The sequence below is a fragment of the Petaurus breviceps genome, unplaced genomic scaffold, assembly GCF_028583685.1.
Source record: "Petaurus breviceps papuanus isolate PSGF00001 unplaced genomic scaffold, PetGlider_PUasm1.0 180, whole genome shotgun sequence".
Classification (NCBI taxonomy): Eukaryota; Metazoa; Chordata; class Mammalia; order Diprotodontia; family Petauridae; genus Petaurus; species Petaurus breviceps.
The window spans coordinates 4,044,461-4,070,817 of record NW_027185782.1 but is presented as its reverse complement, the minus strand read 5'-3'; the positions used below and the strand labels follow the sequence as shown (position 1 = coordinate 4,070,817).

The following is a 26,357-nucleotide window of genomic DNA, read 5'->3' as shown; positions in this document are numbered from 1 at the left end:
TCAGATTTGGGAAACACACATTTGGTCCTAAGGGGATAATTTCAGAATTGACTATGCTACTGCAGACCCCTAGATCCCCAACCTCCCTCTGCAATCAGTATGATTGTGGTTGCCACCTCACCTATTCTATCTCCACTGCCCAACACAGTAAGAAGTCTTGCTGTATTACAAGCTATGTAGATCCTGAGAGGTAGAGGTCATCTAGTCAACCTTCCCAAATAGTACAGGAATGCCATCAGCAGCACCCCTGAAGGTGGTCATCCATTCTTTGCCTGAATATTTCTACTGCTCAGGAAATCTCTAATTTATAAGGCAGCCCCTCTTATTGTTAGGATGCCTAAGAAAGACAGTTTCAGTTTTTGAATGAAACTTTCAACTTAGTACAGTCCTCTGGCTGATGTCATATTAAAGAGAGGTCTGGGACAAATGGAGATGTTTTCTTCCTCTGGTTGGAGGACAGGATCAGAGAATGCTAATGTTAGAAGGGCAATTGGGGAACATTTATAGTTTCTCTTCCTCCACCTTTTACAGATAAAGCAACTGAGACAGGAAGTGACACACAGTTGTGGTGATTTGTAGCAGAGACTGGTTCAGAGCTCAGAGATCCTCATTCCTAGCACTTTGCTTTTTTTCACTACAGCACGCTACCTTCCAGTTTTTCTCTCTTTTTTTATTTTAAAACATTTAAAATTTTATTTTTAGGTCCACATTTTCTCCCTCCCATTGAGAACCTGTTACAAATATGTATAGTCAAACAAAAATAAATCCTTGCATTGGCCACACTCACTCTCCTCCCTTCTTCTCTCCCCACTACCCCCCAACGAACTAGGTTGGCAGCCTGTTTCATCTGCAGTCTTCTGGAAGTGTGGTTGGTCATTATGCTAATCACAATGCCTAACTCTTTCAAAGTTTTTTATCTTTAAATATTGTTATTGTATAAAATGTTCTTCTAGTTCTCACTTCGCTCTGCATCAGTTCATACAAGTCTTCCCAGGTTTCAGTGAAACCATCCGCTGAATAATTTCTTTTTTCTTTTCCAGAGGAGGGAAGGCAAGGCAAATGGGGTTAAGTGATAGGCCCAAGGTCACACAACTAGTAAGTGTGTCAAGTGTATGAGACCAGATTTGAATTCAGGTCCTCCCGACTCCAGGGCCAGTGTTCTATTGCACAATGTCTACAGCACAACAGTATTCCATCACATACAGACATCATGACTTGCTAATTCCTCACTGATGGGAACTCCCTCTCCCTCTTAGTTTCCAATTGTTTTCCACCACAAAAAAGAGCAGTTATAAATGTGATTGTACATGTGAGTTTTCTCCCTCTTCGATATGTCTGGGATATAGACAAGTAGCAGTACAGCTGTGTCAAAAAGGAATATTCACAGTTTAATAGTTTTGGGGGCACAGTTCCAAATTTCTTTCCAGAGTGGCTGGACCAATATTCATAGTTCCATCAAGAGCATATTAACATACAGTTTCTTCAGCATTTATCATTTTCCTTTTTTTTCAACTTTGCCAATCTGATGGATGCAAGGCAGTACCTCAGAATTGTTTTAATATGCATTTATCTGATTATTAGTGATTGAGAACATTTTTCTGTGAAGAGCTTCTTAGTTTCTCTTCTGCCCCCAATATTCTGAAGCTCTCTGTAATCATGTACTGTTGTTATTGCTGCTGGCTGAGAAAAGGAAAAAAAAAGAAGCTGCACATACCATGTAATAGCCAGGAAGCAGCTTCTGCAGGAACTCTGCTTCCTTGTGCATGACAGTCTTAATGATGAACTCATCGTCACTAGTGACATAGAAGAGGGAGCCACTGGCACCTGGGTTGGAAAGTTCAATCAGTGGTTCATTGCACAAGGAATACTAGGAAACAAAGAGAAGAAATGGAAAAGTCACAGGTGGCAGGACTGGAAGGAAACCCTGGTAGATGACAGGAATGCAAGTGAGACAAGCAGGTGTACTTCATCTGAAACCATGTTTAGTGTGATTGACACTGAAAAAAAATTGCTAAAGTTCTAAAAGGCAAATCTTTTACTCAAGTTTTAAGGTGCTAGAACAGTAATAGTAAACACTATTGTTATAAATAGTTACTATTAACCATTAACTGTGCCATTACAGATACATGCACACACACATAAAATCAATGGTCATCAGAGCTAGAAGAGCCCTTAGAGATCATTTAAGGTCAGTCTTTCACTAAAGTCCTACTCTGATGCCGTACCACAGCACTCAGCTGATCCTAGATTCCTGAAGGCTTCTTATAAGAGTCTATTGCTCAAATACCAGCTTAAGTTTAGGCACGTTCATTAACACAAGTTAATTTTTGGATCTAGCAATTCACTGAACTGTTCACAAAACAGTTGTGAGACAGTCATGATCTAATTAGATGGAAGGAATACCTGTACTGCTGAAAACATGTAATCTCAAAAAAAAGTATCCCTATAATGTATTTTCTATAATCTGCATACATGTCAATATTCCATGAGGTGTGTGATCTCATGGATATGGGTATAATGACCACAACCCATTCGGTGTCATTTTTGTTATTTGCTGTTGTTGTTCATTCAGTCACGTCTGACTCTTTGTGACCCCATTTTGGATTTTCTTGGCAAAGATACTGCAGAGGTTTGCCATTTCCTTCTCCAGTTTATTTTATAGATGAGGAACTGAGGCAAACAGGGTTAACTGACTTGCCCAGAGTCACACAGCTAGGAAGTGTGTGAGGCTGGAATTGAACTCAGGAAGATGAGTCTTCTTGTGCCACCTAACTGCCCCTATTTCTGTTAAATACTCCCATAAATATTCCACTGAGGGTTTACCCAAGATGCTGGGAGTTTTCCTCATGTTCTTTTGATAGTACATAGATATTCATGGAGTATATCTGCTGTTTATTGGTTATATCTTTTTTTTTTTTTTTTGCCTTTTGGAGGGCTATTGGGGTTAAGTAACTTGCCCAAGGTTACATGGCTAGTTTTTTTGTGTGGGTGTTAAGTGTCTGAGGCCAGAACCGAACTCAGGTCCTTCTGACTCCAGGGCCAGCGCTTTACTCACTGCGCCACCTAGCCGCCCTATTGGTTATATCTTGTTCTCATTATATGACCTACACATCTTTGTGTATCTGTACCCCTCCAACCTAGCACAGTGCCTGGCACAAAGTGTCTGCTTAATAAGTACTTCTTGATTTATTTGATTCTTATAATGACATTATAAGCTAAGTACCACTATTATCTGCATCTTACAGATAAGGACACTACAGATCATAGTGGCTAGGTAACTTGTCCATGGTCACACAGCTATCAGAGTTAGAGCTGGATTTTAATTCAAGTCTTCTGACCACAGACCCCATATCCTAATGACTCTATAATGATGGTCTATGCTGCAACATAGTTATTATACAGTGAATATATATTTATTGTACAGCGATACAGATGTATGTATCTTGTCCTTCTTGCTAGAATGCTAGAACTATCATTCATTAATTGCCTATCTTCTTGCTCAGACCTGTGCTTTGTGCAGAGTAGGTGCTTAAAAAACGGTTGTTGAAAGAATAAATGAACAAACAATTCAAAACAAATATCAAAAGTAATGCAAAGGAAATGATTAAGTTCCCTAGATTTATGATAAGCATAACAAAAGTATGAATAGCAGTGGAACTACTGAGAAAAGTAAAACAATTTTTCCCTTGGACAAGGGTTTTTTTTTATTGTCTTTAGAAGGCAGCGCCAACAGCACTAAGGGTGTAGATGGCCCCTGAAAGTTTGTCTTTATTTGGGCAGACCTTTCCTAAATGGGCTAAAAAAGAAACCCCAACTGCTCCATTCTGAAACACACTGTATACATGGGCTCTAACAGCTAAGGTGATCTTTCGAGCTTACAGAGTCATACAATGTCAGAGCTGAAAGAATCTCTACATCACAAAGCAGAGCCAGAAGGGGATCGAATCCAACTCATTTAGAGGAGGAACCATCTCTCATTACTATGCAGAAAGGCTACCAGGATAATACTCTTAGTAGAGATGCCTGAAAGTCCTTTTTAATCCCTTCCCTTCGGAATCCTTATAGCAATATGCTTAGCTTAGCTGTTAGCATCTCAAAGGAGGACAGATGCAGGGTTATTTCTGAGATTCCCAATTTCTTTCATATCCCCAACTACAGAATACCAGAGTCTTGCCCTAAGTTCACAACACTACATTAGGAGTTGTACTAAACACACAATATTTCCCATCATTTCTGTGAAACTTAGCTGGCTCTATGCAACAAATGCCACCCAAATGACAGCAGCCTGTACCTTACTGGGCCCAAGAGTTGGACAACTGCCTCTCTGTATGTCTTAGGCTTCATTAAAAAAATTTTCCTATATTCCCATACACAGCAAACTTTCAATGTATAAACGAAAGCATAGGGGGTCCGGGGAAAGAGATTAGGAATGAACAATCCATCCACATGTCAACCAAACTGAAAAGAGACCAGGATGGCCAGAGGAACAGAAACTGGATTTGGGGGATTGCCTAAAGGGAAGTAAAATAATAAATGCCAAGAACTCTATCCACACAATTCATTAAATACTCCTTAGTTTGTACTGAAAACAGCTCACAGCATTACATGGATTAACAAGCTAGGATTTTATCTGCTTAATTATCTCATGCATCATTAAAGAGATGTACTGCTAGGGCGGGCAGGAGTTGACAAGAGAACGGCTGCAAATCAGAGTGGTGACCTTTCTGAGGCAGGAAGGCGTGTGTCTTCCCCCCAAATCTGTAACCACTATCATCAAAACAGCAACTAGCCTTTCATACTACACAGATGGGACACGTACTCTCTTCTCTTCTAACTCAGCTATTAATGTGAGACTTGGCTTTGTTATTTAGAGTCTCAGTCCTGATCAAGTCTGGTTTTTATGCACACCCACATCTGTTAAAAGGAACAGCATTTTCATGGTGAAAAGTTCAGGGTTTTCCCCTTCTCTAGAGTAAGGACAAGCAGCTTCATCTTAACCTCTTGCCCCAAAGACTTTCTCTGAATCTGGGCAGGATTTTTGGCATCCCTTTGGTTGAATGGAGCAGGCCCCAGAACTTGGCCAGTGGTATCCAACAGGAGCCAGCTGCAAAATGAAGAAGCAGGTTAAATAGCAATCTTCTGCTTAGCCTTGATGATCCTTTCCATCTCAAGAGTTACAATGCAGTTCTTCCCTCCTTACCACACAGCATTAAAGGAGGGGGTTGTGCCCCTCATCTGGTGAATCTACCTTCCAAGTAACCATCTTTCATCAGCTACTGTAATGTCTCCCAAACTTTCTGAAGCTGTAATCTACTAATAATGCACTTTAAAAAAAGATTTCTTGATATATGTTGTTTTTCTATCTCAGTAATTTCTGGATATTCTTTCCCTTATATCTCCCCACCCCCATCAAGGTGAAACCTCCTTAAGTAACAAAAACAAAACACAACAACCCCAAACCAAGAACCCAAACCCAAACAAAACCCTGAAATAATGACTGTGTTCGATAATATAGTTCCTAACCTCTCTGCAAAGAAAACCGAACAAAGGACCTATTAGGACATTTAATGAGGAGAAGGGCCGCCCATCCCGGCAGCCAGCTACCAGTCAAGCCATCTGCACATCCACATTCTCTACTCACAACAATGTGTGTGTGTATAAAATATATATGTGTGTGTTTGTAAAATACATATATGTATATATACATATACAATATATACAAGCCAGATAAGTCTTCTTTTCTTTACCATGGTTACTGCTACCTACCGTCATATCTTATTGGTTAAAAATTGGCAAGGGGAAAGAGGGAATGAAGGCTATGGAGGCATAAGCAGGGAGGAATTGGCAATCTTTTCAAAGTGGTTGGTAAATCTTAATTCTTTTATTATTTCAGCCTAGCGTAGGCTGACCAGGAGCACCTACTCAGTTCAAATGCAAATATACCTGACAAAGGATCCACTTTAAGTTCTAATCAACCAATATCTCTGTCAGAGAAGGGGGAGGACTGGTAACTAAGGAAAGGGGTAGCATCAGGAACAATAAAAAGGGGAGCTAATAGGAAAGGTAAGAGGTGACATCGTAGTTGGAAAGGCCCACAGAACACATAATATGAAAGTTAAAAGGATCCAAGGTCACAAAAGCTAAAAACAATCTAGATTAGGGGTTCTTAACCTGAGGTCCATAGATAGATTTTAGGGAAATTATGAATTTGATTAGGAAAAAAATTACATCTTTATTTTCCCTAATCTCTTGCTGAAATTTAACATTTCTTTCAACTACTTAGAAAAATTATTCTGAGAAAGGGGTCCATATCACAATAAAATTTTACTGAATGTGTACTATATGCCAGCACTATGCTAAGTGCTGGTAATGCAGTAAGAGGCAAAAAATACTTACTGCCCTCAAGGAATTTGCAATCTAACAGGGGAAACAACATGCAAACAAATATATACAACAAAGCAAGCATATATAGAATAAATGGGAAATAATTAATAGAAGGAAGGTACTACAATTAAGAAGGTTGGAGGTTTCCTGCAGAAGGTAGAATTTTAGTTGGAACTTAAAGGAAGCCATAGTAGTCAGTAATCTGAGTGGAGGAGAAAGAGCATTCTAGGCATGGGGGACAGTCAAGGAAAATGCCAGGACCCAAGAAGTAGAGTGTCTTGTTCGTGGAATAGCCAGAAGGCCTGTGTCAGTAGACCAAAGAGTATGTCAGGGAGCAAGGTATAATAAGACTTTAGAGGTAGAAAGGGGCTAGTAAAGGGCTTTGAATGGCAACAAGGCATTTTATATTTGCTCCTGGAGGCAACAGGAAACCACTGAAATTTATACAATGGGGGGGGGAGTGATGGGGGTGGGTAGGACTGTGACATATTTTGATCCTTGTTTTAGGAAAACTACTTTATTTTTATTTTATTTTTTTTTTGCCTTTTGGAGGGCAATTGGGGTTAAGTAACTTGCCCAATGTTACATGGCTAGTTTTCTTTGTGTGTGTGTGTAGGTGTTAAGTGTCTGAGGCGGGAACCAAACTCAGGTCCTCCTAAGGAAAACTACTTTATAATGGCTGGAGGATGGATTGGAGTAGGGAGAGACCTGAGGCAGGCTTACCCAGGCTACTGCAATAATTCATGTGCGAGGTGATGAGATCCCTGATATAAGATGATTCACTTATTTCCTTTATTTTACAGATGAAGAAACTGAGTCCCAAAGAAGCAATCAATTGCAGGGGTAGAGAGAAAACATTTTTGCTGACTTAAAATATTTGGCAGGCTGTTATGTGAAAACGATCAGACTTGTATGCTTGGGTAGGTAGAATTAGAACCAATGGTGAGAAACTTTCCACCAAAAAAATGGAGTATCAGTTCCCCAACCTTTGAAATAAGATGAGACTCGTGCTTGTGGTAGGTATGGGACTAAATTAACTCTGAGATTCTTTGTTTTTATGAAAAGACTTGCCCAAGTTCACAATGATTATTGGTGATCTATCAAGTAGGCATAAGAATGGAATAAATGAATCTTTTCTGAAGCACCTTTCAACTCTATGGCTGAATTTTTGGCTAGTTCAATCTATGTCCTATAGGAAATGACAAATGACCAAAGTTAAGTAAATGACTACAATTTTCCTTAGGTCTGTTTAGTTCTTGGCCACCATGCATTAAAAATTCTCTGCTAGGGGTGGCTAGATGGCACAGTGAATAGAGCACTGGCCCTGGAGTCAGAAGGATCTGAGTTCAAATTTGGCCTCAGACACTTAACAAAAAACTAGCCGTGTGACCTTGGGCAAGTCACTTAACCCCAATTGCCCTGCCCTCCCCCCTCCAAAAAAAAAAATTCTCTGGTAGCCTATATTCTAAGTATTTTTCCACCAAAGTGGTAGGATAAACCATCTGGGGAAAAAACAATATTCTCCACAGCTTAGAAATAACCAGGATGGATTCAGACCACATCAGTGCCATACAAAAACAAAAGAAAAATCCCAAGCATGAATTACCTACCAAATAGTCGTCTGGACGAATACCAAAGAGCTCTCGGAAATACCGAAAAGCCACAGGTGCATAGGTTTTGAATCTGAAGTCAGCATAGTGATGGGCAGGAGTGAGGTTACTTCCTTCACTGTGTGGAAAGGATGAAAGATGGAAAAATGTGTGAACTGGCATTAATGTTATCTACTATTTCATTTCACTCTCATTCAAATTCTGATACTGTATTCTCCCAAACTCAAAGAGAAAGCCACTCAAAGTATGTATGGTAATTTAACAAAATCATACAATCATTACAACAATGGAATATCTGAACTGGGAAGGGCCTTAAGATTACAGAACTTCATAACCAGAAGGCCTCTTAGAACAAAAACATCAGAAATGCAGGATGTCTTAGAACACTGAATGTTTATGGCTCAGATGGAGCTCAGATCAAGTCCATATTCTCTGTTTTACAGATGGTGAAACTGAGGCCCAAGAGGAAAAATAACTTGCCCAACATCCAAAGCTATGGAGATGAATGATGCCAGGAAGAAAAGAATAATGTTGTTTTCAGGGTCAGTATTTTGTGAAAGCAGTGTGGAAAGGATCTCATTCTAATGTCAGAATGGTCCCAACTTGAATGATTATGAAAGTGAAGGTATTTGGGGCCTTCAAATCCAATCCAACAAGCATTTATTAACTGATTGTTAACATGTAAGGCACCGGGGATGTAAAGACAAAAACCAAATAGTTCCTGTTCTCAAAAACTTTATTCTCCTAAGGAATAAGAGATTTCAAGCTAGAAGGAACCCACAAAATCATCTATTTTAAGCTCTTCATTTTACAGAAGAGAAAAATGAGAGGTAAGTGAGTGGCCAATGGTTATGGAAGCAATAAATGGTAAAGCTAGGATGATACAAAATTATACACAAGAAAATAAACAGTAAGTAAAAGAAGTAATTCTTTAGTAAGAGGTCAGTAACTGGGGCAGGTGGTGGGGGTTAGAGGCAGCAGAGGGAAACAGGAAAGGGCTGATATAGGAGGTGGCAATTTAGATACGATTTGAAGTCCACCAGAACTGTTACAAGGCAGAGGGGAGAGGGACTGCATTTTAGAAACGAGGCACCACTTGTGTAAAAACTTATGGAAGTGAGAGGTTGAATGTTATACCCAGGGTACAGCCATCATGCAAGTCTATTTAGAATGGAGTGTGTGACACGGAGAAAGAGAAGGACTGGACCTATGACTTTATTGTTTACAGGCAACTTATGAGTGAGGAGGTTAATGCATTTTTTCTGCAGCTTAGAGAGTTGCCTAGAATAGTGAGAGGTTAAGTGACTTGTCCAGGGTCACAGAGTAAATAATGTCTTAGGGGTAGGACTTGAACCCAGGTCTCATTGGCTTTGAGGCCAGCTCTTCATTCATTATAGTTACTGCCTTATGGGAAAGGATAATATAAAAAAAAGGCAGGGAAGGTAGATGTGAGCCAAAATGTGCAGGGCTATAAACATTAGTCTGAGGATTTTGTATGGTATCTTATAGGCAAAAGGGAGTCATTGAAAATTAGGCTTTCAGAGAGTACTGTTATTCTACATCTTTGAAGCAGGAATGAGCCAACAAGGGCTGGGATAGACAGCTTCTTTATTATCTTCCTGATGCTTCTGGCAAAGTATTCATGCACATAAGGAGTTTAGCTCTTAGGCCTGGTCTAAACCTGTCCCTAGCACCCTAAGGTAATTCAGAAATAAGTCAGGGAATAATACTAGAGAAGGCATGAAGGGGATGGGGCATACTTCACTGTTGCTTGAACTAAGTAGCCAAAAGCCTCCAAGGCCACACAAAGCTAAAAAGGGTCTCAGAGGCTTAGTCTGAAACAGCTGTGAAGACCCTTTCAAAGCTGTCCTTCCTTTAAGATTGGTGTTAAAGGTAATATTGCATATCACACCAATCTGTGAGACTGACTGGGATAATTTAGGGGGCAGGTTGGAGGGAAAGGTCTGTTTTTCATTTTTCTAACCATTGTTTTTACCTACTAAGGATCCCAGGGATCCTTTGACTCCCCCCACCCCCTTCCAGCCCAACATACATGCATTTCCAGAGCTATACCTGGGGAAAAAGATGCTCTCCACCACATAAAAATCCTGCATGAGGACATCTCTCTCTGGTTTGGAGCTCAGGTTGCCTACAGTGTAGCCAATTCCTAACTGGATGGCCCCCCGAAGAGTAGAGGAGGTGGTCTGTGGGAAAGCACAACAAAGTCTCACAATCCTGAGGGGTCAACCCTAACACTCAACTTCATAGGGTGACTCAGGGAGGTACAGTGGACTCAACTCCATCAACTACAAATTAGCATCAGTTTTTGTGCTGGTTTAGAGGAAATAGTAACTTGTATAAACACTCATGTTACCTTGGTTTCTATAGTCATGAATTAAGTTGTATTTATACCAGGAGACATTTTTATATAATTTGTGGATTTTAATCAATATAGTTATGACACCACACTACCCTACATTGGGTATGACATTTCAAACATTTTTTGTGAGCATTATATTATTCATCTCATTTTTATTCTCAATATCTCTATGAGGCAATTATAGAAGGGAAAGCTAAGGTAATCTGGAGAGGAAAACTGAGTTACCTAAGTAAAATGAATACCTAGGTATACAGCCCATGTCTCTTGATTCCCAGGCCAAGGTTCTTTCTCCTAGGTTTCTCCTTTTACTGTCTCGTAGTTAGATAATAAGCTTGCAGAGTCTTGAGACCACTTCAAGCCAGATCATTAGCAAGTCCTTACTCAGCATTATATGATGATAAAGATTTCATAACCAATGCTGCTAGAATCTAAGAGTGGGTAAGGCTTATCATATTGTGGACTCTTCTCCTTCCAACAGCTTAAACAGAGACACTTAAGACACTGGATGAATTTTAAGGCAGATCAACTGCAATACAGTAATTAATCATCTCATACTATGATGAAACTCAAAGATATGTTTAAAAGATACTTTGACGTCTGAAATCCTGTCATAGTTCTGCCTGAACTCAAGGACTAAAGCTGAAAAGAGAAAATGCTTAATTCCTGACTAGTCTGTATCAGTAATTCCCATCATTTAAGGGTTCTGAACTAAAAAGGACTCTCTTAATGATTTGTTTCTGTACAAGGGAATTTACCCAATGCATACTTCCAAAGCCCTTTAAGTTTATAAAAACAACTTTCCTCACAACCACCTCAGGAGGTAGGAAGTATAAGTATTACCTCTATTTTACAAAAGAAGGCAAGTGAGGCTTTGAGAGGGAAAGGGATTTGGGATCACAGAGTGGTTAATAGTGGAAGTGGAATTTGAAACTGGGCCTTCTGACTCCAAGTTTCTTCTCTTATGCCATACTGCCTCTCCGAGATTCATGTCTGTATTACAGAGTTACTCATGATCTTGGTTACATCCAGGGTCTCTCTTTGATAGAGCTGAGGGAGTTTATTTCTGGAGACTAGATTGGCTACTATGGGCAAGGGAACAGCCTCTGCATCACCAATCTCTAGCATTTTCTTTTCATAGACTTATATTATCTTAAAGTTAGAAGGAACCCCAGAGGTTCTTTGGTCTAACCCCTATCCCTAAGCAAGCAGGAATCCCCTATACAGTATTCCTAACAAGCAGTCATCTACCTCTGCTTAAGGAGCCCCAGAAAGGGAAAACATTAACTCATGAGGCAGTCTATTCCACTTTTGGAAAGTTCTTAATTATTGGGGAGTTTTTCTTCATATTGAGCCAAAGTCTGCTACTCTAACTTTTCCCCAGTGTCGCCTAATCCCTCTTCTACATAAACGAATTCACTTCTATTATATGCCCTCTGAAGTGTTCTGTTCTCCAACTAATCCTCCTAGTTCCTGAAACTGATTTTCACATGGCCTGGTTACCAATCCTCTCGCCATTCTGACTGCTTTCCTCTGATCTTGATTCAGAGTGTATACACCCTTCCTAAAACGTGCTGCCTAGAACTGGCCAGCCCTGATATTCCAGAAGGCATCTAATCAGAGCAGAGGATAGGAATGATAACCTCCTTTTTGGTCATCAGATCTATGTTTCTTTATCATTTACCTTTTTCAGTTTCTCATCTGGACAAATTTCATACAATTTCATACAATCCCCACCAAGTCAAAGAACACAAATCAGCAGTAGAACCTTTTTGTAGGTAGTTTCTCCAGAAGCATCAACTCCCCGATGACCTAACTTCTTCCCATGTCCACTGGATTGTCCAGGCAACATTGGGGACTGTAAAAGGAGGAAAAAGGAGAGGGATATGTTAAAAAAAAAAAAAGCATTGAAAAGTCATCTTGGCACAAGGCAGTGACTGGTTTGCCAGAAGGGTCCTGACCCTTTCACAAGTAACACATTCAGGTGTCTCTGGTTTTTTTGATATGCCAGAAGGTAAAGTTTTGATGAGGGAATACTGACTTAAAGGGTGAGGAAACACCAACTCTCATAAGCAGGAAAGGTAGGGCTGTGTGCCAACTCTCACAAGAGGGGCAGGCCCTACTGACTCTCCTTGGTAGGGGGTGGGTGGGAGTAAAGTGTTGCTCTGTTTAAATTTGGAAGCAGATCATGGGAGGCAGACACTCTTGAAAGCAGCATTGAGATAGTATGGTGATGGATGACCAGCCCACATGTCCCTGAAAATAGGATGGTGAAACATCTTTAGCAAAATAGGTTGCAACTCCTCTGGGGTAGGATGTTGACTGGAAATATCCTAGAATCAAATGTAAAGAAACATTTATCAAATACCTACTGTGTGCCAAGCAATGTGCTAAGTGCTAGGAGATAAAGTTTAGATTAGAATGGAATATACAGTCTAGTAAGGAAATATATCACATAACGTGTGTATATGTATGTGTGTATGTGTACATGTACACATACACACATATCCCTAATGTATGTCCATTAGTCAATTAGCGATCGTTTATTAAGTACATACTACGTATCAGACATTATTCTGGGGGCTATGTACACAATTACAAAGACTTATACTATAATCCCTACTCTAAAGGAGCTAGCATTCTACCAAGGAGATGACAGGCACATACAGAAATATATGCAGAATAAATATAAAGAGAATAAATACAAAGTAGTTAAACCCTGGGTAATTTGAGAAGAAAGGCACTGGAAGATCAGGAAAGGTTTCCTGGAGAAGGCAGGGCTTAAGCTGAATCTTAATGAAAGAGAAGTTTTATGATGTGCCAGTGAGAAGGGAGGGCATTCCAAGCATAGGGTAGTGAGTGTAAAAGTGTGATGAGGGGAGCTGGAGTGTCATGGAAAAGGAACAAGTTTGTCATTGACAAGGCAGCAAATGTGGCTAGGTCAAAGAGTGCTAGAAAGGGAATAAATGTACAATGAACTTGGAAAGATAGCTTAGGGCCAGGTGGTGTAGGGCTTGGAAATATCTGGCAGAGAAGTTTCTATCTGATTTTGGAGAAATATGGAACCACTACAGTTTTGTAGAGGAATGACCAGGTCACATCTGCAGTAAGGAAAACCACCTTGGCAGAAGTGTGGAAGATGCATTGGAGTTGAAAGGTTTGAGGTAGGGAGACCAATTAGGAGACCACTGCAATAGTCTAGGAGAGAGGTGGTGAAGGGTTGAACCGAGGTAGTAAGTGTAAGCAGAGAGAAAGGGTCAGATTCAAGAGATGATGCATCGGTAGAAATAGCAAGATTTGGCAACTGACTGACTACAGGGTGAGGGAGCCTGAGAAGTGCAGGTTATGAACTCAAAGGAATGGAAGAATGGTGGGGTCTTTGACAGAAATAAAAAAGTTTTGGGGGCAGGATTGGGGGATAAGTATGTCACATAGAACATGTATGTTAGAGAAGTGTTTAATTGAATCAGCTGCCTGAGCAATCTTCAGAAAGTTCTGGTTGGGGGGTCGACTCAATTCCAAAAGGTGCCCTAAATATTTCTTGGTAGCCTGTGGTGGCACCGTCAAAGAGAAACATAGCCTAGGTGCTGGATCTCTTAAATCTCAATCTCAATCTAACCCCACTGATTTGTCTGCCACTATGGTAACACTTTCTGAGCATCACAGTAAGTTGATATTTTTTCTAATGTAAGCTATCTCTCTGCCCAACCTCTCAAAATCTTGTTTCTATAAAGTCTGAATGTGATCTATGATCAATATTATTTTCCATTGGACACTTATATATACATATAAGGGTTTTGGTCTTTGATTTTGTTAATGTCGAAAACCTGGTATGAATAGTTTAAAAAGACTGCCTGGGGCACTGAGAGACTAAGAGACTTGTCCATGGAAATGTGGCAGATATCAGAGGCAGAACTGTAACTCAGATCTTTCTGACTCTTAAGGCTGGCATTCTATCTACCATGTGACTACCTATTCCTCCCCTCACCATTCCTTCCCCCTCTTTTGGCCCAGCCCCGTGATTTCTTTGGCACAGGAAACTTTGGGTGAGGACATTTTTTTCTACCACAGCACAATGACAACTTTATTCTTTAATTTACAGTCTTAGGGAGTGAGTGTCCTGGGTCTCAGAGAAGCTAAGTAACTTGCCTCGGGTCATGCAGCCAATATAGCCAGGGGCTAGACTTAAAACACAGGCCTACGGAACCCCCTTTAATGGGGCAGGTAGATATCTCTGCAACTCACAGCCCTCAAGACTTGCCCAGAGCACTGAGAGGTTAAGTGACTTGCTCAGCATCACACAGTCACATCTGTAGGTCGGAGACAGGGCTTGAACCCTGGTTTTCTTGGCTCTAATGCCAGCTCTGCACCCACTCTGCTAGGGAGAGTAAAACACATGATTATTATTAAGGCTTTTGCACATGTGAGTACCCCTCTATATCATAATTAGACTCCCTCACAGAATCTTAGCATTGGAAGGGACTTAAAAAGTCACTGAGTTCACTCTACCCCCTAATCAGGAGTCCCTCTTTAGAGCACCTCTACTAAACAGTCAGTCAGTCTCTGCCTTACAGAACTCCAATGGCGGGGAACATATTTCTTGAGGGAGCTCATTTCACTGTTGGACAACCCTAACTTCTGGTAAAGTTTTTTCTTATATCAAGATAACATCTGTATCTTGGCAACTTTTCCCTACTGCTCCCAGTTCTGCCCTCTAAGGTCGAACAAAACAAGTCTAATCCCTCTTCTAAATGACAGCCCTTCAAGTATTTGAGCATGGCTAAGGCTTCTCTTTCCAAGATGAAATATTTGTGGTTCCTTCAACTTATCCTTTTACGTCCTGGTTGTGAGTCTACTCACAATCGTGGTGGCCTTTAATAGGATGTCACCCAACTTATTGATGTCTTTTTACAAGTGTGGTATCTAGGGCAGAGGACACTGGAATTAGCACTTCTTTTACTCCAGCCTAGATACTCTACTTCTCTTCAATGTAGATTAAGAATGCATGAGGTTCTGACTCACATGTCACACTGCTTATACATATCAAGCTTAAAGTCTAATAATGATAATAATAATAATTAGCATTTATGCAGAACCTACTATGTACCAAGCACTGAGCAAGCACTTTACAAATACCATCTCATTTGATTTTCACAAAACTCTGGGAGGTAGGTGTTATTAACCCCATTTTGTAGTTGAAGAAACTGAGGCAAACAGAGGTTGTGATTTGCCAAGGGTAATATAACTTATAAATGTCTGAGGCTTGACCTCAACTAAGTCTTCCTGACTCCAGGCCCAGTGCTCTAGCCAGTGTCACCTACTGGCCACTAAAATTCCCAAGTCTTTTCCATATGAACTGATGATTAGCTATACCTCCTATATTCTGTACTTATACAGTTGATTTTTTTTAATCACAGGTGTAGTTTACACTTACCTGTATTAAATTTCATCTTACTTGATCTGTCTCATAGTTCTTGACCTGGCTGGGGGCCATGTGGTTATTTTGAGGTGTACACAAATCTATATGCAACAAGTACTGTCACTTTCTAAGACACATTTTCCCAATCACACAGTTAGTACTGGCGCTGGAATTCAAATACAACTCTTCTGATTCCAAGTCCAACACTCCAACATACCACACTGCTTCTACCTCCTGTACCATTTTAATATATTTCTAGTTCTGGCCAAAAGAATAGAAATACTGAATAATTATCCAGAAATCCTACAAAGGAACTGGCCAAAAGACTAGGTCCAAAGAGAGGAAATTAATGATTTCATGTCAACCTGGAAGGAGTTTTATATGTAATGGTCCTGGGATCAGTGTTTGGGGCTATGCTCTTTAAATTGTGGTCAATTACCTGGGTATAGATACTCTTCAAATTTACATGACATAAAGCTAGGGGGCCCGGATAATTAACACGTTAGATGACAGAGTCAGAATCCCAAAAAAGATCTCAACAGGCTAAAACTGTGGGCTATTGAATAAAATCATTAAGACAGAATGTAGGAAAGGTAACTATAAAGTTATTTAGATAATTCAGGATGTCAGAGTTGGAAGAGAATATGATGAAAAAACAACTTTGTAGTAGTACAGTATGGAAAAAGCTTGACTAGACAGTGGTTCTGAAACCAACCTGGAGGTTTCAGTGGAGTTGGCAAGTTCAGTATGTTAACACTAACACAGCAATCAGTACTGTGACAATGCAGCCAAAAAAAAGGTCTGATCTTAGGCTGCACTGAGTGCAGGACATTAAGTTTTCAGGATGGGGAAGTGAAGGTTCCACTGTCTTCTCTGCTCTGGTCAGATGCCACCTGTAGTACTGAGTCCAGTTCTAGATAGCACATTTAAGAAAGACACTGATAAAGTGGAATGTGCTCAAAGGAGATTAACTGGGGTGGTGAAAGGCTTTAATATCATAATTAAAGCCATAATTAAGACTGCTTGAAGGAAGCAGGGATATCTTGCCTGGAAAAGAGCAGACTTAGAGGGAAAAGATAGCTGTCAAGTACCTGAAAGGCTATCATTTGGAAGAAGGATTAGACTTGTGCTGCCTGGCCCCACAGGATGCCAGGAAACACTTAAAAAAACTGGCACCATCCAAAAGAGGAACAGACTCCCTCTGGAGGTGGTATTTCCCTCCATGAGAAGTCCAGCAAGGGATGGATGACCATTCATGAGATTTACTATAACAAGGAATTCTTGTTCAGGTACAGATTGGTCAGGGAATGCTGGAGCCATGATTCAAACTCAGGCCTTTTGACCCCAAATCTAGTACTCTCATTTATACCAGAGTTTCATTTCCACTGCTAGTAATTCATTATGGTATATATCAGAATGATGATATGATGAAAGGATAGAAGGGAGGGAGGGAAGAGGGAAAGGTAGAAGACAGGAAAGGAGGAAGGACCGATTTACTGATTGCCTATATGTGCCAGGCACTGTAATGAGTGCTCTACAAATATTATCTCATTTGAGCCTCAGAGTAATCTTGGGAGGTAGATGCTATTATTATCCCCACTTAGTTGAGACAGACAGTGATTAAGTGTTTGCCCATGGTCACACAACTAAGTGTTCAAGCCCAGATATGAATTCAGGTCTTTCTGACTCCAGACCCAGTGGTTTATCCATTGTACCACCAGCAGTGAGAACGTTTTGGGAGCACTTTAGGTATGAGGTGAGCTTGACTAGAATTTAGAAGCTATACTGTGTGGTAGTGAGGAAGAAAGATGAGGCCCTTGGTTGGAAAAATGATACATGAAGATTTAGAGGCTGGAGCGAAACCTTCCTCCAGTTTGTCCCTCTTCTAATCCAGCTACCACATTTAAATTCGGAAAACATACCTCTGGGTCACATCAATCCTCTGCTTCAAAAGCTTTTTAATGCTTCATTGTTTCCTACCACATTAATTTCAATAACCCCAGACAAAGTGACCTGTTCACATTCCTCAAATGGAGCCCACAATTTCTTACCTCTGCATTTTTGGTTCAGTGTTCCTTCTACCTGGAATATCCCTCCACTCATCTCTATTCAAATCCTACCCTACCCTTCAAGGTTCAGTTCAGAGGTCACCCTTTCTAGAGTTCTCCCTGATACTCATTGCCAGAAGTGATTTCTTCATCCTTAGAATTCCAAATATTTTTATATGTTCACAGAGGTCATCTTGACCAACAATCTTATTTACAGATGAGGAAGCTGAGGACCAGTGGAGTTAAGTAACTCAGGTCCTCTGACTCCAAGTAGTTTGTTCTTAATGTTATTTTTCCTTACTAATGCATTAATTACACTGTGCCTTGAATTATAGGCATGTATCTCCTAGACTACGACTTGAGGGCAGAGACTATGCACCAATCAATCAATATTTATTAAGTGCCCACTATGTGCCAGGCATGGTGCTGAGCACAAGGAATGCAGTAAGAGGCAAAAATATAGTCTCTGCCCTCAAGGAGCTTATAATCTAATAGGAGAGACAACATGCAAACAAACATAAATAAAGCAAGCTCTATACAGGTTAAATGGTAAATAAATAACACAGGGAAGGCCCTGTAATTAAAAGGGGTTGGGGAAGACCTTTTTTTTTTTTTTGCTTTTTTGGAGGGCAATTGGAGTTAAATGACGTGCCCAAGGTCACACAGCTAGTTTTTGTGTTAAGTGTCTGAGGGCGGATTTGAACTCAGGTCCTCCTAACTCCAGAGCCAGTACTCTATTCACTGTGCCACCTAACCGCCCCTGGGGAAGACTTTCTATAGATGGTGAGATTTTAGTTGGGACTTAAAGGGAAGCCAGGAGGGTCAGTAATGAGTGTAGAGTCACTGCACAGAAGGGAGTGTTCCAGGCATGGGAAACATCCAGAAAGAATGTCTTAAGAAATGGAAAACGTTTTATTTGTGGAACAGTCAAGAAGCCACTGGATTAGAATATGTGTTGGGGAGTAAGGTATAAGAAGACTGGAAAGATAAGAGGGGGTCAGGTTATGAAGCACTCTCAATACCAAACAGAACATTTTGTTTTTGATACTGAAGGTGACAGAGAATTATTGGAGTTTATTCGGTAGGAGGGCGAAATGATTGGACTTGTGCTTTAGTGACTGAATGGAGGATGGACTGGAGTAAGGAAAAACTTGGCAGACGCACCAGCAGACTATGTAATATCCCAGACATGGGGTGATGAGTGCCTGCACTAGACAGATGGCAATGTCATAGGAGAGAAGGGGGAGTATCCCAGAGATAGTGCAAGAGTGAAATTGACAAGCCTTGGCAAAAGATTAAATGTTGGTTGTTGGTTGGTTGTTGTCCTTCATTCTCAAAGAGGATCAAAATTGACATCACTATGCTAGAGTCTAGTTTCAAAGAGTCTGACTGTGGCTGACCAGACCAATGTGAATTAGGAATTCTCTACTACAGGTTGGGCACAAATAGTCCGTGTGAACATTTGGGGTAGATACTCTAAATTTGTACATCCTGCATTTCCTTTGAGCTATCTCAATTCTGCTTTGCTCATAGAACACTGCACCTTCTCTGATGTGGGCACATCATGCTGAGCAGTCCTGTGCCAGTGTCTCCAAAGTGACACAATAACTTCCAAAGTTCTTAAGAGAGACCTTGAGAGTGTCCTTGTATTGCATTTTCTGACCACATGTGAATGCTTGCCCTGTGTGAATTCTCCATAAAACAGTCTTTTTAGGAAATGTATAGTTTACATTCAAACAACATGGCCAGCCTGCAGTTGTGCTCTCTGAAGCTGAGTTCGAATGCTTGGCAGTTTAGTTTGAGAAAGGACCTCAGGGTTTGGTGCCTTATTCTGCCCCATGATCTTCAGAATCTTCCTAAGACAATTCAAATGGAAGCGATTCAGTTTCCTGGCATGGCGCTGGTAGACTGTCCAGGTTTCACAGGTATATAACAATGAGGTCAGCACAAATGGCTCTGTAGCCCTTCATTCTAATGTAGTCATTCTAATACCTCTTCTCTCCCATATTTTTCCTTTGGAGCTTCCCAAACAACTGAACTAGCTCTTGCTCATTATCAATGTGTACATTCCTGGAAAGTATACTACCAAGGTAGTGGGGAAGACACAGTGGGAGGGGGTAAGAGACAACAAGGAAGCCAGGATGACTCAAAGGTTGTGAGCCTGAGGGACTGGGAGAATGGTGTTGCCCTCTATGGTAAAATGGAAGGTAGGGGTGGGTGGAGGGTTTAGAGGGAAAGATAATGAGTTCTGTTTTAGACATACTAAGTTTAAAATGTCTACTGGAATCCAATTTGAGATGTCTGAAAGGCAGCTGGAGATAGAGACTAGAGGTCAACAGAGAGTTTGGGACAGGATAGGTAGATTTAAAAATTAACAGAATAGAGACAGTAATTAAGCTGATGAGATCAGCAAGTAATATAATATAGAGGGGAAAGAGAAGAGAGCTCAGGAGAGAACCTACAGTTAGAGGGCGTGATTTACATGAGGATCTAGCAAAGGGAGACAGAGAATGAGCAGTCTGAGAGGTAAGACAAAACCAGGACAGAGTACTGTCTTGAAAACCTAGGGAGAAAAAATTATCAGGGAAGGGAGAGTGATCAATGGTGTTAAATGCTGCAGGGAGGCCAAGGAGAATGAAGATTGAGAAAAGGTCATCGTATTTGACAACTAAGAGATCATTAGTAACTTTGAAGAAAGAAGTTTTGGTGGAATGATAAGGTCAGAAATCAGATTATAAGGAGAGAAAGTAGACGAAGCACTTATTGTAGATGACCTTTTCAAGTTTAGCCATAAAAGGCAGAAGTGATACAGGATAATAGTTATTAGCAAAGATGGAAGGATCAAGGGAAGCTTTTTTTTAGGATGGGAGAGATATGGGCATGTTTAAAGGTTGTGCAGAAGGAGCCAATAGAGAAGGAGACAGTAGAGATTAGTAAGAGAATTTGGGTGCCTGAGTGTCTGTGGATTTGATCCCTCCCCAAGCTGGGAGATCTCAGGTTTGGGCACTGCCTCCAACACCTGTTTGTTGGGTAACTCTTGGAGAGCTGCTACCTCTTTTGGCCTTTTTTTCATGTGTAAAACGAAGATAACAATACTTATGCTGCCTAATTACAGATTTATAGATCTCAAAGAGGGAAAGGACCTTACAGGATCTAGTCCAATTCTTTCATTTTACAGATGAAGAAATTGGGGCTCAGAAAGGTTAAGTAACGTGTCCAAGTTGTATAGGTACCCGTGTTTCCCCGATAATAAGACCTATCCCGAAAATAAGCCCTCCCCTTACTGTGTAAGATTCCTTTAAAATAAGCCCTCCCCAGAAAATAAGCCCTATTGAGATTGCTACTGTAGTGAAGGTGATCCCCTGCGCTACACGCTACATTACGGTACCCTCTGTATGCACCGTCCCCCCTACCCCGGGGTGAAACGCACGCCGCGCTCCGAGCTGCATCCAATCAGAGCTGCAGCAGTGAGCGCATCATCCTGTTCTTCCCCAGTGATTTGCTTGCTGGCGCCATTGAGAGCAGTGCCGCAGAGGAGAGCTGAGGCAGGACAACATAAGCCTGAAAATAAGCCCTCTGGTGTTTTTCTTTCCAAAAGAATTAATAAGACAGTGTCTTATTATCGGGGAAACACGGGTAGTAAATGGATAGTTTGTATATGTAAATGGAAAGTTGTATAGGTAGTCGGGTTTCAAACAGACATCCTGTGTTTCCCCATATTCAAGTTCAGCATTCTTTCAACTACATTACATCCTCATTGGGTTGTTGTGAGAAAGGTGCTTTTTAAAGCTTAAAGGTGCTATATAAAAATGTGAGTGTTATGAACCACTGTGTATTCCACCTTCACTCCCCAAAAGCTGGGTGCAGTGTCTTTCAGATGCTCAGTAAATGTTTGTCATTGGGTAAAGAAGGCCTGGCTGTGGTAGGCTCCTTTGGAGACAAGAAGTCAGAAGCAGTTGAGAGTTAAAGGCAAAACTGGTGGAGGTTTTGGGGACACATAGAGTACTTAGATTGGCAACTAAGGAAATGGGGTGATGGTAAAGAATGAGATTGGCAACCAGATCAAGCTTCTGAGCAGGGGAATGAGAAGAAAAAAAATGTCACTTTGAAAGATGACTCTGACTACTGTGTATAGGATTAATCAGAGAAGGAAGGTGGTTTCAGTATCTGAACATAGGGGAATTAGGGATGTGTCTGTCTTTGCTCATATTAACTACTACCACTTGGAATGTCCATCTTTCATCAGTACTTATCAAGACTCCATTTTCCAAGTCTAGTTCAAGCCCCATTTTCTTTAGGAAGCCTTCCCTGATCACTCTAATGCACACTGAACTGTTTCACCTTTAGCACTCGCTGCCTAATCAGTGCCTCTGATCTGATTATGCTTTTCCCCCAAATGGTAAATTCTTAGAAATTCTTATATTCTGTCTTTGCACCTAATCAAAGTGTCTCAAACACTGGTGCTCTATAAAGAATTTTTGAAAGTCAGAATGGAAAGAACCTAGAAACATAGAATATTGGAGCTTGAGGGCACCTTAGTATCTAGTGACTATGTAATCGGTTATTCTGTGAAAGAATAGAAGATTCCTTGAAAGATGTATTATAAGTGTGTTTGATGACCCTCTGGGATTAGAAATTACAAGAGAAGGGCAGAAGAGATCTATTTATGGTTAACAAGTATTCGTCCCTGTCACTGAGGATTTCAAGTACAGAGTCAAAATGGAAGAGGAATTCCCCACTGATGGTGAGGTTCTTCAGATGTTCCTGCTCGCAAATGGCCCTGTGCTGAGTGTATTAAATTCAGGAACACTGCACAGTTTCCTATAAAGATTCAAAATTACTTAAAAAGTTAACTTAACAGGAAAAACCAGGAGGATGAAAAAGACGTATGGTCTAAACTATAACACTCAGTTGAGTCACAGAAAACCTACTGGTCTAGTCCATCAGGAGATAGGACAGACATTGTATATAGACAATGGAGTTATTTCCAGAACTGAACAGTAGGAAGAAAGCAAGCTGGATTGTCTTTGGGAAATAGCATGTGGCTTTTAAAGACTCCAAGCTTCTCTCTGAAACAGAGGCCCATATATATTCTTCCAGTGCAGCTACATTCATGTAATTTTTGGTACATCACAGTATACAAAAAGTGAAGGCTGCAGATAATCCTAGGATAGCGGATAGCAGAGAGGCTAAAGATGGTAGGAGGGGCTTTGACATTAGTAATGAAGAAGTGCCTGGAAGAAGCAGGGTAAACATTCTCAGAAAGATATAAACCCAGAAAAAGTGGGCTAGTCATACAGAGAGTGAGACTTAATGAAAGAAAAGCCTATTCACTCCCTTCCCACTCACACAACGATAAGAGGAAGGCTCCAGCATACTGGGTGGACCAACTTGGAAGATTTATGGGAAGACATGTTGAAGAGTTGAAGAATGAGAAGGCAGGGATAGGTTAGAATCAAATTCTAGAGGTAGTATCCCCCCAGAGATGAGATTATGGATCCATCCAACTATCAATGTATAAGAATTTACTAAGTATTTTAAAGAGCTCTTGAAATCACCCCATAGTTTGAGTAGAAAATTAAAAATATCAATGCTCTGTTATGCTGGGTGTTGACTGGTACAGTTGAGGGAGGAATATTTTCTGGTTCACTTACTCTCACTTGATAGAGGGAGGAGGAGGAAAATAAATATCATTGTTTGGCTGAACATGCATGTAAGAGCATCAGATGGGAGAAAAATTGATGCCTACTGCATTTCTATAATCCAGAATCCTGGGTCACTGCCACAGGACAGAGTAGCCAAGGCAGTGGTAAAAGTCAGGGGTTGAAAGAGAGGACATAGGGGTCCAGTGAGGTTTTTTAGAGGTAGTTTTCACAATGAGAAGGATGGGGAGAGGGATACAGCACCAGGGCCCCATGGTCTCAGAAACCTTTATCTTCAGAAAATGCCGTTCCCCACTCAGAAAGTAGGAAGTGGTAATATCACCTGCAACTCTTGATGTCAGTGATGATCATCACTTCCCAGGTCAGGGTAACCAGAGAAGGGAAAGTTTCTCTTTGAGACAGTGCTGAATCCTATCTACTCATTTTGGGCTTTCCCTGTCCTGCTGCTTAGAACTGATCACTTCCCCTAAGCACAATGTTAGATGAGTATGGTCTAGCAAAGGATCCCTCAGTGGAAACAGGAAGGAAAGGCAAACCTAAGCATAAAAACACATGGAAGTCCACAAAATGACAAGTGTGATAAATTTTCTCAGACTTATTTTAAAATTCAGATCTATTCATTCTCCTATAAAAAGAAATTTCTGCCTAACTCTATAATAGTGAATTGCCCAAAGACAAAGAGTAAAAGGCAGTATTTGAACTAGGTCTTCTTACTCCAACTCTCTATTTTCACTCTACCACACTGCATCTGTTTGTCTGAATTCGGCTGATCCTTTGGAAATGACTCATGCTTTTGATCTAGATCTGACCTCCTGTCTCCAGTTCCTGTCCCTGGAATGTTGCATTTCGACTGGATCCATGTGATAATAATAATAACAAATGATGTGATATTTGAAAGTACTTTCCAAACTTTCAAGAGTTACATATAATGTTAATGTACAAAGTTTTAATGTTACCTATGATGATTTATTTTGGGTGCCTTCCCTGTATGTCACCTTACATGAGGATTTAATTCACTAAGCTGGAGAGACAAATTTGGGCACAAAAAACGAGAATTATGAGGGTATGTAATAGGCAAAGAAACACAGGTATACTCATTAAAAGTGGAGAAAGAGGGGCAGGTAGGTGCTGCAGTGAATAGAACACTGGCCCTGGAGTTAGGAGGACCTGTGTTCAAATATGGCCTCAGACACTTAACACAAAAACTAGCCATGTGACCTTGGGCAACTCACTTAACCCCAATTGCCCTACCTTCCCCATCCAAAAAAGCAAAAATAAAAGATAAAAAATAAAAGTGGAGAGAGTTTTATAATGAGGATGTCCATTAGTCAAAAAGCATTTATTAAGTGCCTACTAGATGTTGGGGATATGAAGTTAAACATAAAAAGGTCCTTGCCCTCAGGAGCTTAGATTCATTCAGGGGAAACAATATGTACACATGTGAGAATAACCAAATATATGACATATGTGTATGTGAGTGTTGTATGTGTGTGTGTATCTACCACTGAGATGGCAACATGTCACACTGGAAAGAACACCAGCTCTGAATCAGAGGACCATATATATCATATATCAAGGTTCTATCTCTTACTCGCATGAACTTGGGCAACTCATATTTGAGTTGGGCCTCAATTTCCTCATCTGGAAAATTGGAGTTGGGTAAGATGGTCTCTGTAAGACTCTAGATCTATGATCCTATAATCATACAAATACAAGGTAATTTCAAGGAGTGACTAGTAGTGGCAGGTAGGAGAAATAGGAAAGGCCTTTTGTGGGAGTTGAGCTTGGGCTGATCTTGGAAGGAAGTCAAGGATTTTAAGAGGAAGGAGTGAGATAAGGATGGAATACATGCTTCATCACAGAAAGCCTGTACAAGGGCATAGAGACAGGACATGGAATGTCATGTGTGAAGAACAGGAAGACCAGTTTGACTGAACTGAAGAGCACATGAAGGGGAGTGTTGCTTCTTGTAAGTTGGACTAAAGCTTATAAAGGGCTTTAAATGTCAAACAGGAGAGTTCATATTACATAGGTGGCACGGTACAGTCTAGAGATGGTTGGACTTGGGAGTCAGGAAGACCTGGGGTTAAATCCTGCCTTGAACACTTACCAGTTGTATGACTCTGGACAAATGACTTAACCTCTCTTAGCCTCAGTTTCTTCATCTGTAAAATGAAGGAGTTGGACTCAATGACCTTTAAGGATCCTTCCAGCTCTAAATTTCTGATCCTATGATGCTACAGGCAACAGGAACCACTGGAGTTTAAGGAGGAGAGTGACACGACTAGAGCTGTGCTTTAGCAACACCATTCTGGCAGCTGTGTGGAGGCTGGACTAGAGGAGTGAGAGATGAAGCAGGGAGACTAATGAGGAGGCTACTGCAAGAGCCCAAGGGACAGATGAAGAGAGCCTGAGGTGGGGGGTGGGGGGGGTAGCAGTGAGTAAAGAGAAGGCCTGTACAACAAATGACCAAAAAGAGGTTGGGTAGGGTAGAGGGGGAGATGGGCTGGCAGGGCTGGTCACTTATGAATAACACTTTACCCCAACCATGTTTTTCAGACTTGATTAGGTCCCCTCACTGATTTACTCAAAAGGTTTTTGTAGAAACTAACTCCAAGTAGCTGAAAAGACAGTTTGTTTGCTTTGGCCCTCAAGTTGGAAACAGCTTCCCCAAATGTGGCAGTTGGAAGCTCTTGTGTCTCAAATGGGCAACTTCGCTTCCACTAATGTACTCCATTCCCAAGCATATGTAAAGGGTTCACCCTTTTCAAAGAAACTGTGAGCAGCCAAAAGATACTTCATTACATAAGAGAAAGAACTGCTAGAATATGGAGGAAGATCAAAGTCCTGTCATAG

At 40.8% G+C, this 26,357-nt stretch overlaps 1 protein-coding gene across 5 annotated transcripts in view; it reads right to left on the bottom strand.

Annotated features, from left to right (window-relative positions):
* PIP5K1C (phosphatidylinositol-4-phosphate 5-kinase type 1 gamma) overlaps positions 1-26,357 on the bottom strand; it is a 145,971-nt gene that overhangs the window by 46,462 nt on the left and 73,152 nt on the right. For all 5 annotated transcript variants that reach the window (XR_011168117.1, XM_069086870.1, XM_069086869.1 and 2 more), the window contains exons 3-6: positions 12,140-12,229; positions 10,068-10,198; positions 7,995-8,112; positions 1,715-1,867 (exon numbers count right to left, since the gene is read on the bottom strand). Coding sequence is in view for 4 of the 5 variants with exons in the window: in XM_069086870.1 (XP_068942971.1) it covers positions 1,715-1,867; positions 7,995-8,112; positions 10,068-10,198; positions 12,140-12,229 (492 nt within the window). In the remaining variant the exon portion in view is untranslated. The remainder of the gene's footprint in view (positions 1-1,714; positions 1,868-7,994; positions 8,113-10,067; positions 10,199-12,139; positions 12,230-26,357) is intronic.